General features: G+C 39.0%; 3 protein-coding genes across 3 annotated transcripts in view; 1 reads left to right on the top strand and 2 right to left on the bottom strand.

The window, feature by feature from the left end:
• LOC124326368 (speckle-type POZ protein-like) overlaps positions 1-14,563 on the top strand; it is a 315,941-nt gene that overhangs the window by 43,529 nt on the left and 257,849 nt on the right. The gene's annotated exons all lie outside the window — the stretch shown is intronic.
• Positions 2,693-5,673, bottom strand: LOC124326472. Its single transcript, XM_046785341.1, has 5 exons — positions 5,472-5,673; positions 5,212-5,387; positions 4,787-4,956; positions 3,495-3,787; positions 2,693-3,397 (listed from the first exon to the last, which is right to left on the bottom strand). Exons 2-5 carry the CDS (start codon positions 5,356-5,358, stop codon positions 3,261-3,263), a joined length of 747 nt encoding a protein of 248 aa, XP_046641297.1. The 5' UTR covers positions 5,359-5,387; positions 5,472-5,673; the 3' UTR covers positions 2,693-3,260.
• LOC124327741 lies at positions 11,593-13,380 on the bottom strand. Its single transcript, XM_046786738.1, has 5 exons — positions 13,165-13,380; positions 12,942-13,096; positions 12,663-12,877; positions 12,209-12,590; positions 11,593-12,144 (listed from the first exon to the last, which is right to left on the bottom strand). Exons 1-5 carry the CDS (start codon positions 13,303-13,305, stop codon positions 11,796-11,798), a joined length of 1,242 nt encoding a protein of 413 aa, XP_046642694.1. The 5' UTR covers positions 13,306-13,380; the 3' UTR covers positions 11,593-11,795.

Genomic DNA, 14,563 nt, shown 5'->3' with positions numbered 1-14,563 from the left:
ACAGCTCAGACAGAGCTGCTCGTTTTTGTTTTCTATACAAGGCCATCATGCTGCTGCTGTGATGGCCAGAAACGAGTCCAAAGAAAGCAGAGCCGAGACGTGTTGTTTTTAAGGTTTTTCTTTTATTCTTCTTTGAATGGGCGCGTCATTTTGATGATTCAAAATTGATGACTGGACAGAAAAACCCAGCACCGTGTGCGCGGAGAGTTTGGGTTTGATTTTTATTAACCCACATGCATAATATTTAGCTCGGTTAGCCTCAAGATACTATATTTTCTGGACGTGGCCATCACTTTTAAACCGAGCCACATTTGGAAATCTTCGTGTGCGAGGCCGTAGACGCGACTGTGTGATTATATATGTTTATTGTTTCCCCCATTTAAAAACCTATATTTTCTTCCTATACTCCGCCCATTCATTGTAAATAGACCATCAGCGCAATTGAAGTTGGCGCCTTAGAGTTTCTGCACTCTCGTCCGCTCTCGTCCTTTTTGGGTGTACAAAGGGTGTACATTCTTGGTGTTAAATGAAAGTGGGTACAAGCTTGTATATGTTGCAGAAAAAGATGACAGGTTTGTCAGCGTTGTCAGATGACAAAAGTGTCAGGTTTTCTTGCAATACACCCGGGTATACATAAGGTGTACATATATTGCTTTTTTACGCCCTTTGTATACCCTGGCATAAGGTCATAACGTGATTGTTTTTTCAAATTCTCGCGACGACCGTTTTTCTCACCCACAATTTCAAGAATGAAAGGAAAATATTTTTGCTTCCCTCTATTTTATAACTCTAATAGGTAGGCCTAATTCCTTTTTCTTCCACTTAATCTCATTTGATATTTTCCTCCTTCACATTTCGTAATTCATATGGCAGAGAAAGAAACTTATAAATTAATGATTGCTATTGATTGCAATCATTGTTGAATTAAAGAGCTTGCTAACAATATATTAAGCCAGCAACAACTTATCGAGTGTTCATCTAGCCCCATTGAATTTCGGTGATGAGACCATTATGGATTTCCATCGTGCGGGTTTTCAAGAAATAACTTAGGGGATTAGGGCGGTTAGGGATGAGAGAGAAACGCGGCCGAAAAAAAAATTTTTGGGTCTCTTCCTTTCGCTATAAAAGTGAAAAACTCGAAAAAACCTAATTTGCATACTTGCGCAGGAGGCGTACAAATAGTTTTTTCCTTTACAGGATATACATACGTGTACAAAAGGTGTATACAAAGACAAATTTGTACTACACCAGCTACAAATATGTAGCCCGAAAAAGGACGAGAGTGGGGCTATAGGGTGCCGTCTAAACAGCAGCGGGACGGCAATGGCCTCCAATGGCCCCACATCTTACGTAACTTACACTTAGAAAATAAGGCCATAGCAGCAAAGGTACACCCAGCAGTGTCCTGTCTCGACTGAACGTCGAAGAAATTCGATTGCGCTGATATCTCCCAAATCGACGATTCAAACGGATGATAGATGAAACAAAAACAATCAAATGAGCTGAGAATGTTTTTATATTGGCCGTTATACCGAGGACTTGTTGAATTACCTTTTAAAGGGTTTATTACGCAGATGGTTTCGAACCCTCTAACCGCACGGGTATATGTAAAAAAAAAATTGAATTTGAAATGAATTGAATTCAATAAAACGACATTTTCAAATCCTCGTTTGGAAATTAACAACAAAAACCTCGCTGATATGGACAGCAGCATCAGCAGTTGGCGTTATAAAAATTTTAGCGAAGAAAATATATTTCACGAGTTTATTTGTTCCTTATCTGATTGATTCATTCGCTGCGCCCTTCTTCCATAGCTCAGTTCCGAGAAAGAGACGATAATAAAAATCCGCCGATAAGTTAAATCCGAAAACTAAAAAATTTCATGAAATTAAATACGCTCGTATTTATGCATATAGAAATGGACCCGCATCACCTGTTTGAGCACACCTGATGCAATTGAGTTTCCAAACAGCCGTTTTCTCTCGGTTGTAGACCTTCTGCCGTCTGAAATATTTCAAATTTCTCATTCCTTGTTTTTTTCCAGGCCGAAAGAGGAGTAAATAAATAAATACATCAGGTACTTTGCACGGCTAATGCACTAAAACTCTAAAAGATATTCATCAACATTTAAAAAAAGGGGTTGTTTTTTTTTTTTCTTTTAAATTTTATTGCCGTTATATTCTGAAAACTCGAATACCTTCGTGTGGAATAGGCTACGCAAAAATGTGCTGCTGCTGACCGTTTGTTATCTGCTGTTTGAAAAATATATTTAAAAAAGGCCGCGCGGTTGTTATTATTCCATTGTTGTTGCTCGTTGGTTTTCAGCAGTCCTTCATATTATAATATCGTATGAGCCGGAGTAATTCATTTTCTAGAGAGAAGAAGAAGGGCTGTGAAGCTTTTTTCTTTTCTGGGTTATATAACTTGATGGGACCCATCTGCTGCTGTTGCTGCTGTTGTTGTGCGCATCTTTTCAACAGGATTCAGCAGCACATCAGCAGGCGTGCGGCAATTATCAAATGACTTTGCAGTGAATACAAGTCATCCTCTTTTGGTTTGCTGCTGCTGCCGACAGCAGCAGCAGGACCTGGCAAACAGTAAATAAGTGTTGATTGCTTCATCCACATACTGACCTACATTCACAAATATTTTTCATTTTGATTAACGACACATTTTTTTTAAAACAACAAAATCAGTTTGGGAAAATCGGGTGCCAGACCCTTTTTTCTCCCTCAAACAAAAGTGTATTTTCTCTGCTCTGCAGCGAATAAATATATATAAATATGTATAATAAATATATATATAACAACATTTTATATACTATAATTAATCGACTGGGTTTGAATAAATACCACAATATGTTAAATTAATTAAATAATGACGATTTTTCAAATCTAATACACAATATAAAACGTTCCTACGATATGAACAATAATAAGCTAGGCCAATTTATGTTTCAACAAATTTCGCGTTTGATTGATGAGGGCCTGGGAGGAGCAATTTGATCACTTGCCCCCCGAGCGTTTCTTAAATTAAGAAGGTTATTACACTTATTTGATTTGTTCGACATCAATAATATAAATAAATAAGATTGTTAATCAATTCAATAAATAACAATGATAGAATAATGGGAGAATATAGAAATCAAATAAAACAAATGAGCGCTGTTTCAATTCTAGATAAAAAAGACTATTGAAATCGTTGTGTGTGTCAAAATAAACCGTCCATCATTATTTGAAATTGGCGGTTATATTTGATAATCATGCCGGATGACCATCCGCCGGATCGTTGCTGTCACCGGACCGCCTGCCGGCGCAGACACTGAACGGGAAAGGCTTCGGCGTGCAGCCCATGACGAAGAAACTGGTCGTGCTGAACTTGGTCGAAGTCGAAACTTCTATATAATCCATTGAAGGTCATCAAGATTTATAATCCAATTCAAATTTGCCGCAATTAATCAAAGAGAAAAACAAAGAAACAAAATTAAATATTACGCGTCGTGATGGCTGTGACTGTTGTCGTGAGAGTCACGGGAGGTCTGAAGACATTGGCGATGGCGTTGGCGATGGCTGCGATCTGAGCGAAATAAATTCGCGATTCCGGTGAACTGTCATCACTGCCGCCATTTTGATCGACGTTATTCAGTTTATTACGGCCGGAATATCTGGGTCTCTCCAGCATCGAAGGCTGGACGGCATTGATGGCAGCGCCCGGCGGCGGATGAATGCCGTAATAGTCATCCGAATGCGTCATGACCGGCAACAGGACCAACGGTGTCACTTCCACTCTGCCAGAAGAAAAATAAAAACATTTCTTACATCAAAATTCTCGTAGAAAAAAAAAACAATTTTTTGGGGGGAATTTCTTTACGATTATTGCGCCATGTTGTACAATGTATAAAAAGCGAAAGAAGTCAACCCCCCCTTGAAAAATAAAATTCCGGCGGGTCACGGTTTTGCTCACCCATCTACTCCCTTATAAACAACGCCGTGCAGCAGCAGCATCAACGACGTAATATATAAATCTAATCACATAGAACCCAGAGGTAATAAAACAAACGCGCTAGCTTTTTCACAGAGGGGGCAATCATGAAGAAGAAGAAGGTTCTTCTTTCTTAGGATGCTACTGCTGCTATTATTCCGATGCAGTACTTGGAAGACCGTCTAACGGCACTCTTCTTTTTCTTTCCTTTTCAAACCCTCAGCGTGAATTTTTTAAAAAATAAAAGGGGACCCATTGTTTCGCCAGCGTGTACAGATCTAAGTCAGTCAGTCGAAGAATGTTTCAAACCGCGTCAAAAGAGAAATAGTTGGGCAGTACGGTACGAAACATCTGCCGTGTAGGCTATTTTTTTATAATATATAGGCCAAATGTTCTTTTTGAAATTTAATAGTTTCCGCGCGCATTATCGCGTGCGTGTACCTCCTTTGGCCCCTCGTTTGGGTACAAACAGGATAAACCTGATTTTCTTTCAGATTTATTATTGGCGCCGAAAATAGTGGGTAATATAATATATCTCTTTTTTTTGGGATTAGACTTGTCCTTGATGGTGAAATAATCCTATTAGACCGCGGTAGCCAACAGTCAATTTAGACGAACGGCGCCTTTGGTTTTGTTTCTGGTTTGAAATGTAAGAACTTATAGATAGATAGGTAGATAAATGCGCTGCCATTTACAAATTTCTGACAAGACGACCCTGTCATTCAAACTGATTTTTGTTTTTCGAATTTATAACGGATTTGATGGGCACCTTCAATTTCTTGTTTGTTTGTTTTAATTTTTATACCCGAGTGTTCTGGTCGGGACGAATTGTCCCGGATGAAGGGCGTGATAAAAGGCCTGGTCGACGGCCTCTTCCAGCTGCTCGTCAAAGGTCAAAACGACGGGCTCGTCGATCGGTAGTCCGCGACGTCTCCGGCACACGCCCGTCACGTTCACCAATTTAGCGCAAACAACCTGATTGATTATTTATTTTAAAAAAAATGACCATATCATTCACCACGAATTAATAAGATTTAAAAATATATTTTTTCAAATATTATTTCAAATTTCTTATTTTTAAAAATATGATTTTAAATTAAAAATATGATTTTATTATTTAATATTTTTCATTTTTTAAATATTATTTTAATATTAAAATATTATTTTTCAAAATTTGTTTTTTTCAAAATAATTATAAATTTTAGTTTTTTAAAATTGAATTAAGCTTACGTTGGAGAGGCTAGTGACGACGTTGGTGACGGTGGAAGTGGTCGTCCTGGTGACCGTCGTAGTCCTTTGAGCGTCAACCGGCGCCATCAATAAATGGACGACGGCCGTCAAGATGACCAGCCAAATTCCGACGTTCTTTTTCAACATTTCCGACGACGTTGGAGGTAGACAATCAACTAATTTACACACAGTTTAGATAGTATATCCTCTCATTATTTGTTAGCACATCATTTGTGTCGTTATTCACCGATATTTCTCACTTTGATTTGCAAATTTGGTGAATTATATTTTGAGCAACTTGTGCGGTGGTGGTGGTGGGACCGTCAGGTGATGGTGGAAGTTGGACTCTGACTGTTGGTTCAGCTTTCTCGGATGATGGCCGTTCCCTGCTGGATGTTATATGGCCGGCAGTTGTTGGTGGTACAGCCCCATACGCGACTCACGCCGGCGACTCATCAGCCCACCCTTCTTTATATACCCATTGATGTTATGCAAGTGCATCATGCTGCATTTTGCAGCAGCTCCACCAGCAGAACAAAAAAGGGACGTGCCCAGCATGTATACCCAGCAAAGAGAGTCGCTTCCTCTTCTTCTTGCATTTAGTTGCTACGTCACCACCGACAGGCTGTTCCAATGTGTCGCCCGGTCATAGTCGGGGGTGGGACTCCCTCCTCTCTCCCACCGCCCGTAGTTTACTTGACGTTGCGTAGTACATAGCGAAAAGGGGAGGGACTTGTTTTTTCTATAGTAGAGGCTCTACTAACAGATTCTATATATTCCAGCCAAAAGAGGCATTGAAATTTCTTATACATAATGTCTAATTTCTGGTGTTTGTTGTCGCCATTTCCTATATTTGATAGACCCCGGCCAAAAGCGCAATAGTCCGGTCATCGATAATGACTGGCCGAATCTTTCAAACATTATTAGCGTAGGCGCCATATAATATGCATAATTTACTGGCTGTTTGGCGTGTCCTATACACGAGCGATACATAGCAGCTGTTGTTGCGCAATTGATAAAAATTGTATAGAAAAGAAACGGACTACTCCAAAGTGACGAAACGATCAAAATTTCTTTCTTCTCTTATTATATTTCGAGAGTGTGTGACATTCTTTGATAGTCGCTCACCGTCCCTCAAGGTTTATTAATTTTTTTTTTCAAGCTTTTCTTGATTACAAAAATGTATCGGGTGTGATTGGGGGCTACTGGAACCCGTTTACCCCACGACATTTTGAGGGGACTAGATAGATTTTCTACTTATTATATTAGACTGTTTGGCCGCACGGTTGGCCGGCTATGCAGCATGGCCGTCGAGCCGTGTGTGTACTATAGTCCTATACATTTTTTTCACTTATCAGCACATAGCCTATAGTGTCGTTGTCAATCTCATTTGCATAGCAGGTTAAAACTCTATAGAGTTTGTTCACCTTTCATTTTTGTTTAAATCAAATTAATTTCGGGTTCAATTTCTCCGTTTTTTTCTAAACACAATTAATAACATTACAAAATGGGAATCGAATCGAATAACTTGTCATCTATTTTGTTCGTGATAATTTTTTTTCCATCTTAAACATATAAGAATAAAAATCCCCGGGCTAATAGTTCAATTCAAAATTTAAAAAATAGTGTTTCAAATTTCCCGCGCTTTTCATTTGTTTTTCCGACAGACTACAAGTCAACTGCTTATTTTTTTCTCGGCCCTTTTTCGGGTGGACCACTAGCACCTTAACTGCTTAGAAACGCATCATCCAGCCATCAGAGATATCAACAAATCTTTTCTTTTGTCCGTCAAGTCCAGCCCAACACAGTGCGTCCATCAACCGACAACACTGCCCAAAAAAGACAACGTCGGAGCTTTGTGTTGTAATATATAACCTTACATGTATAATACCCCTTTCATGATATTATAAATATTTTTTAAATATACATATGTTCGCCGTTTTCAACCGTTTTGATTCGTGATTTTGCACCAGCGCGAATATGTACAAACAACAACTGACGTGATAACAATAAATGGCGCGCTACCGTGTGCGACATTGACTGATGACGCAACGTGTCGTCCAAACAAATCGGACGACGGAAACGCATTGGCGCCGTCAAAGAAATTGGACAAATATAATTTTTCATTTTTTCTATTTCTTTGGAATTCTTGAATGAATTTCGGAGAATTTCAATTCAATTTTTTGTTTGGACGATTCAAAAATTGTGACGACCCTTTTTTTTTATATATTAAATTATAGGAAGATCTATTTGCGCTAATTGCTTAGGTTGCGGCCAAAATGACCGCTGTTGGGGACTATACATCATTCGACTTATATAATAAGTGAGAAGGCATGTCGGTTGGGTACAAATGGCGCCTCCTGGGCACAGACAGGACACCGATGACCTCTTCAACTGGAACGATGGGGGCCACGAACGTTAGAAACAGCAGCCAAATTGTCGGGGTATAATTTTGGGTGGGAATTCAAATTTTGGGGAAAGAAAAAATGACAAAATTCGTATATAGATATACTATACACAAAATGATATGGCGTGTCTGTTATATAGTTGCTCTAATATACAACAGCAGCAGCGGCAGCACTTTTTAATTGCTGTCCATAAATTATAGACCATTGGTATAGTGATTAATAATTAGTGAAACCAAATTTTTAATTCGAATGATGGGCGAGATGGGGGGAAATTTCGAATTTGAGCTTTTGGCGGCTTAATTTCCAAGGAGTAGGAAATGAAATACATTATTATATATCATCATATTATTTATTTTTGCTGTTATTTGTTCGGGAGGGAACCCGCGTGGTCACGGCCAGCACAATTCCCGCGCGCTGAGGAGGAACTAAATATAAATATAAAAGACACAAGTAAAAAAAAATAAAAAACCCATTTGCATATCTACACTTGCTCGACCTGATTCCCTTGTTAGACGACCAGCATATAAGCCGCCATTTGGAGGGGGGGGATCTATATCTATGCACACATATACGACCCACCGAATAGTAAAATAACCAAATTATTCTGCATGAAGATGCAACTCGCATTCAGGGCGGTTTAGATCTGCAATCGAAATCTTGTCGCTGCTGCTGCTGGTGGTTCTAATCGTGAAATTCGGTTCCCTTTTTATTTTATTTTTAGTCCAGAAATAGACCGTAGTTTACGATGGACGGCGAGTATAGAAAGAGATACAATTGCGCAATGCCTTTTGAATAATTTTAATTGGAGTTGAACAACCTATATCTATAATATAGTATTTAATAGCGCCAGCAGAATATATTTTGTTTTTGTTATTTTTTCGAGGGGTTCGTATATAACTTGTAATATAATATTATATAGAATCAGATGATCAGGCACTCTATAAATTGTCTGGATGTCAACCGTATTATAATGAGGTAAGTATAAATGTATTTTTAGCAATAACCCGGAGATTTCTATATTATATAATATGTAATACTTTAGTAACCAAACCATGTGTGTGATGAGATGGGATGAATAAATTTAATAGTCTTACTTATTTATACTTGAAAAAACTCGTTCTTTCCTTTCGAATGAATGAGTTTGACCTTATTAATAAACGAGTTTCATTCACATGATAATAGGCTATACACACAGCTCCACCATCAGTATAAAAGTGTATATAGGTACAAAGTAGCCGCATATATTATTACATCATAGGCTACAGATGGACTATATTACATCACCTCCGTTGCGTTTGTTATAATATAATAGGCTTGTGCCATGACACCATATATGGCAAGTGACAATGACCTTTTCGATTGTTCCTAATGCGGATTGTGCCTACCCCAATGAATTCAGCTTATCCGGTTATTTCTAAACGTGAAATATATTAATAAGGTCAAACTCATTCATTCGAAAGGAAAGAACGAGTTTTTTCAAGTATAAATAAGTAAGACTATTAAATTTATTCATCCCATCTCATCACACACATGGTTTGGTTACTAAAGTATTACATATTATATATGGACAAAGCAAAATTTAATCAAACATCTTCTATAGCTACAGTATATAACTGCCTTATTGTCCTTATAAATAAAAACAATAATGAAAAACCAGAATTTAGATAAGGATGTCGTAACGTGTCTGCTGCGTGAACTTTTTTTTTCTTTCCGGCGGCTGAGTTTTTCACGACCAAAGTTTTATTTTATTTTATTTTATTTTGTTTTTAAATAAATTTAAATTTTTTCGAAATGACATAGAGTGCTGTGTGTGTTACGGGCCGTGCACAGCAGGTGACATTCCACACAAAACAAGTCTTCCATCAAAAAAAAAAACATTGAAGAATTGAATACGAATTCTAATACCTATGCGTGCATAACCTCTGAAGACGTATAATAATAAATAGACGTGCCAGAAAAAAATATCTCTAATATAGATATGTACACACTGGCGCAATAGTACTGATGTAACACATTTATAATCATTCAAATTTCGTTTTTTTTTTAAGCTAAAAATAAATAAATAAACAAGAAAAGAATAATGTCCTAAATAACTATACGTGCGAAAGTAACGTTTAGATATTTTCTTATAACGTTTAATGGCGTACTGTACATCAGCGGACCCGGAAAAGTGCGTTCTATAGTAATAATATAATTGCCCATTTGATTCCTGTATGAATGGCCAACGAAAAAAGCGGCATTGCATAGTGAAAATCTTTCGTGCGGTTCTCTGTATAACCTACATGGCTAATGGCGAATTTGTGTTAACCGCACATAAACAATACGATCATCCCGAGCGGAGATGAGAGAACAATCCTCGTCCATTGTGTGATGACATTTTTAAATGTATATAAGCTTAGCTCGAAATGTTCGGGAGCCATCAGGGAATAATATCAAATCGGACGCGTCTTTGAGTTGTTTTTAAAATTATCCATCGAATAAAATCATCGATTATTTCCTTATATGTAATATACAGCGGGGAAATAAGCCAGCCAAACGTTTATTCACGGATGCCGACCACCTCTTAGTCCTTGAGACTGATGGAAGCTCTTTACTTCAAGGATGAATTGTCCAGGCGACTCGGCGCGTGGTGAAGTGCGGTCGAGAGCAATTTAAAAAATAACAAAATATACGTGAAACCTTTTTTTTTTGTTGGGTAAAAGAAATAATCTTCCAAGGATAATAATAATAAAATCGAATGAAATGATAAACTTCCCATAATTTTGCCGTTCAAATAAAATCTCGTCGGAAATTCATTTCGGTTTAGAGGTCTCATGTATCAAGTGCTCAAGAATAACGGCGACGAATTCCTTTGATGGCAGAATAAATAATCGCATTCGGAATCAGATGCAGTATAGAGTAATACTATACTCGGTGTGTACATATGTACGAGCCGAGATGGAATGCAAATGAGAATTCTTTCTCTTGTGCGGATGACCAAATAGAAAAGCCAAACAGCGCGGAGTCAACCGGGGGGCACACGAAATCTAGCGGGAGCAAAAGTGCTCACTGATACAAATGTTTTTGGCCGGTATAATGCCAGCATGCACCTGATTAGCGAGTCCGCACGCGTTTACTTCTTCTTAGACAAGCAGCGCATAAATAGGCCAGAATAAAAAACCCCGCCACATTTGAATTTTCCAGATAACCAAAAAATCTCTCTAGCTACTTTGATCGTCGGTGCACTGTATACGCTACCATAAACAAACTACCCAAATTCTGGATGATTCAAACTATTCCATAATCAAACGTATTCTTGTGTTTGATCCGGTATTATATTAACCTTATTGAGAAATTGTAGCATAATAATTTAATTCAATCAGAAACACGGACCTCGCAGAAATGGGGATTCGACGAAATCTGGTCAATATGTGAGTTTCAGGTCATCCGCTTAATCATTCGTACTCGGCGGAATGTCACCGAACATAAATCGCTACGGAATGCGGATGGAAAAATGACAAAAAAATGTTTAGCGGGAATTTCAAAATGAAAAAAACAAAATAAAAATGAACTTTTGCAACGGTATCGACGCCAAGTGACACATGCTCCGGTCATGTCCTACAAATGTCTATACCAGCGACGCTGTACAACACACTTGAACATGGAGAAATAGTTATCTACTTAACAGCAGTCACCGTGTCCATTTTATGTATGCAACATTGCTGGGCTTATTTTATTTTTCAAAAATATGTTGCTACAAGTGGACGAGCAGCGATACGGCGCATTCCGCATTCCACTCGTTTAGGCATTGTTGAGAAATGACGAGGAATGAACAGATGGAAAGATACAAGCTATTATGCGTGAGTTCAAATTATGTAAGAAACGAAATGGCTAATTTGTTTTTCTGTGATGATTAAACGGATTATTTAATTTCAACTTGTAGATATCCCAGGATTTTTTAAAAATATTATTATTCCGGAATTCTTCCGGTGCGCGTGTATAAACCGGTTTTAATATTTTTCAAATGCGTTTAAATTTCTGACCCGATTTTTATTTCTGACTGTAAATGTTTATTTAGTGAATCGAATTTGAAATATGTTTCAAAGAAATAACTTAAGTGCTGATTGACCGCGATTTTCTGCTGAATAAATAACAATTGACATTATTTTCGGCGGGGGATTAAATTAATTAATAATTTCAATTCCGGCCGGATGAACGGGGGCAGACGCTGAATGGAAAGGGAGTCGGAGTACAGATTTGAACGAAAAACGTTTTGGTACTGACCGTGACGTAATAGGTCGACGTTCTGATAACCGTCACGACGACCGCCGTCGTTGTCAGCGTGATGAATTTAATCCGCCTCCGGATGGCCGAATAAAATGCCGCGAGATTCAAATAGCCAAGTCGTCGGCTCAATTCCTCGTCTTCTTCCAGCTCTTCCGGCCCATCCGCCGAAGACGACCGGATCGTTAAATTCGACAATGAACGACCGGATTTCTCATCTCGGCTCTCGATGGATAATTCCGGCATGGCCGTCGGTTCGATACTGATTTATTATCAACGTAAAAAAGGCGGGGTTTTATAGAAATTTGAATTTGGCGGGGTCTTACCTTAAAGTTTTGCTGGGCGAAAGGGCGTCATCGATCGAGTCCATGTCGTCGTCGAAGCTCAGGACGATGGGGTCGTCGACCCACATGCCCCGGCGCAGTCGACAGGCACCCGTGACGTTGACCAATTTGGCGCAGAGTCCCACCGTCGACGAGATGACCGCGGCGGTGATGGTTGTCGTCCGTCTCACCACCGAATAAGTCACGAACGGCCTCCATCTGTATCGGTTCCAGAGTTGAAACAGAATTTGCCTTTCTTCGTCATTATTTGAAATTTTCGCGGGTGCGGTTGTTGATGCCGGGCAGACGGAATGGGGCAGTGGACTGGGAGTGCAACCCATCAGGATGAAACTGGTCGTGTTGGTTGTCGTCGTCGACAAGGTGTCTAGAAATTAATTATGAAATGATTAATTAAATTATCAATGAAAAATCAATGAACTTGATAAGGGTATTATACGTGTGAAGACGTTGGTCACCGTGACGTTGACGGTCGACACGATTGAATTGAACAAGCCGTTCAAGAACTTGGTGAAATATCCCTGCTGTCGGTTGAAAGGATTTTTATTGCGGCCCGAGATTGAAGGTTCGACTTTGCTGGCCGGTGGTTGGAAATTGATTGGATAATTATTCACCGACCAATCGGAGATGATCGCCAAAGGTGTGGCTTCCACGCTATATCAAACTCCAAATGAATTATCGAGATGTTGAAATGTTATAATTTCATTCATGATTAAACCTGAACGTTTGAGTGGGAATGAATTGCCAATGGGATTGAGGGTTGAACCAGTTGGGCTCGTGGTAGTCCATCACCAGGATGACAGGCTCCTCGGCAGGAAATCCTCGACGTTGGCGACATCTTCCAGTTACGTTGACCAATTGAGCGCATGCCAACTTCAAATTGAAATGAATTATAGATTCAAAACTTTGAAATTTAAAAATTTGTATCGTATCAAACTTACGTTGGTGCTCAGGTGAATTGTAGATGTGGTGGTTCTGGCTTCGGTCAAGGTGACCGTCGTTGTCCTTTGAGCTCCGGCCAGCAGACGGACCATCATCGAGGATATCACAAGGACGACACAATAAATCAGATTGCATTTCATTCTGGCAGCATAGTGATTAAGCGCCGGAATGGGTAGATATTAATGGCAAGATGTTGGGTTGTAAGTTACCTTGTTGCTTTGTGCCCAACTGTCTGTCTATTAAAAATTCTCAACCTGTCTTGCCTACCTTTTATATATCAAGATCCTCTATACACCTGCACAATTGCGCACAGGAGTTGCTTTTTTATTGTATGCAGTTGCATTGCAATCGAAATGAATAACAAATTGAACAAATATCCAGTCATTTGTCTCAGTCTCTCACAACATAGAATAAAATATGGCAAGGGTTGGATGGTGTGGTGCAATTTCCGTGTTGGTTGGCTCTTTTCCTAGAACTCAACGACCTGCTGCTGTTTGACTCGGTAAAAGATTCACGGGCCAGCGATAATTGATTGCGTAAGAGAGGCTGCCATATCGTTGACTCAGCTGAGCGGAGTTTGTGTGTCTGCTGACTTTTTTGTTTGATGGAGGCCCACTTTACGGCCTATAAATAGTACACGGCTCATTCAAAGGAATAGCTGTATCGACAATTTTCACCTGGAGACCATAAAACAATTACCACCGCCGTTTCAACCGGACACGATTTTGTGCAAACAAAAGTGCCAAAAACATTGTGCTGTGTAATGGATGGTGTACAATGTACACGGGCCGTTTTATTTTTATTTGATTTTATGTTTTTAAGAGGGTTTATCGGGGATGTTGGACCTCCCAGTTGGAATTCCTGACGAAGGGGATTTTTCTTTTGGGCGAGTGCCAATAACTCGGACGGACGAATTACATTCTCGGAAATCCCCAAACGACGCTGACAAATGCGAAGGCGGTGGCTTAAAGCAATTGACTATGTAGGGCATCGAATGGCCAATTAATCAAACGTTAGAAATTGAAGAATATATATCTTGCTACGCAATTGTAAAATTTTAAATTTTCGTGTTATCCTAACTTTTAAAACAATTTTAATTTGGCGGGAAACGGGGAAAGCCGAAACTTTTTAACTGGCAACAGTGTTAAATTAATGGCGGCACGAAAATTATGTATGCACGAAAATAAATTACGAAAATGTCTTCGTCGTGTCTCGTGTGTCTTGGAATAGTTGAACTTCAACGTTAGTGCTAAGGTAAATAACGTAAAAACTAAGAATTAAAGTAATATATTAATGTATGGACTTTGATCAAGTGGAGTCAGCTGTTCCAAACTTGTAAAATTTTGGTTCCCAACTAAATGCATGGCATGCACATGGTATGCATTTGCCACATTTACT

This window comes from Daphnia pulicaria, chromosome 2 (genome assembly GCF_021234035.1).
Source record: "Daphnia pulicaria isolate SC F1-1A chromosome 2, SC_F0-13Bv2, whole genome shotgun sequence".
Lineage (NCBI taxonomy): Eukaryota > Metazoa > Arthropoda > Branchiopoda > Diplostraca > Daphniidae > Daphnia > Daphnia pulicaria.
The sequence above is the reverse complement of the archived record's forward strand: the minus strand, read 5'-3'. Positions and strand labels throughout refer to the sequence as shown.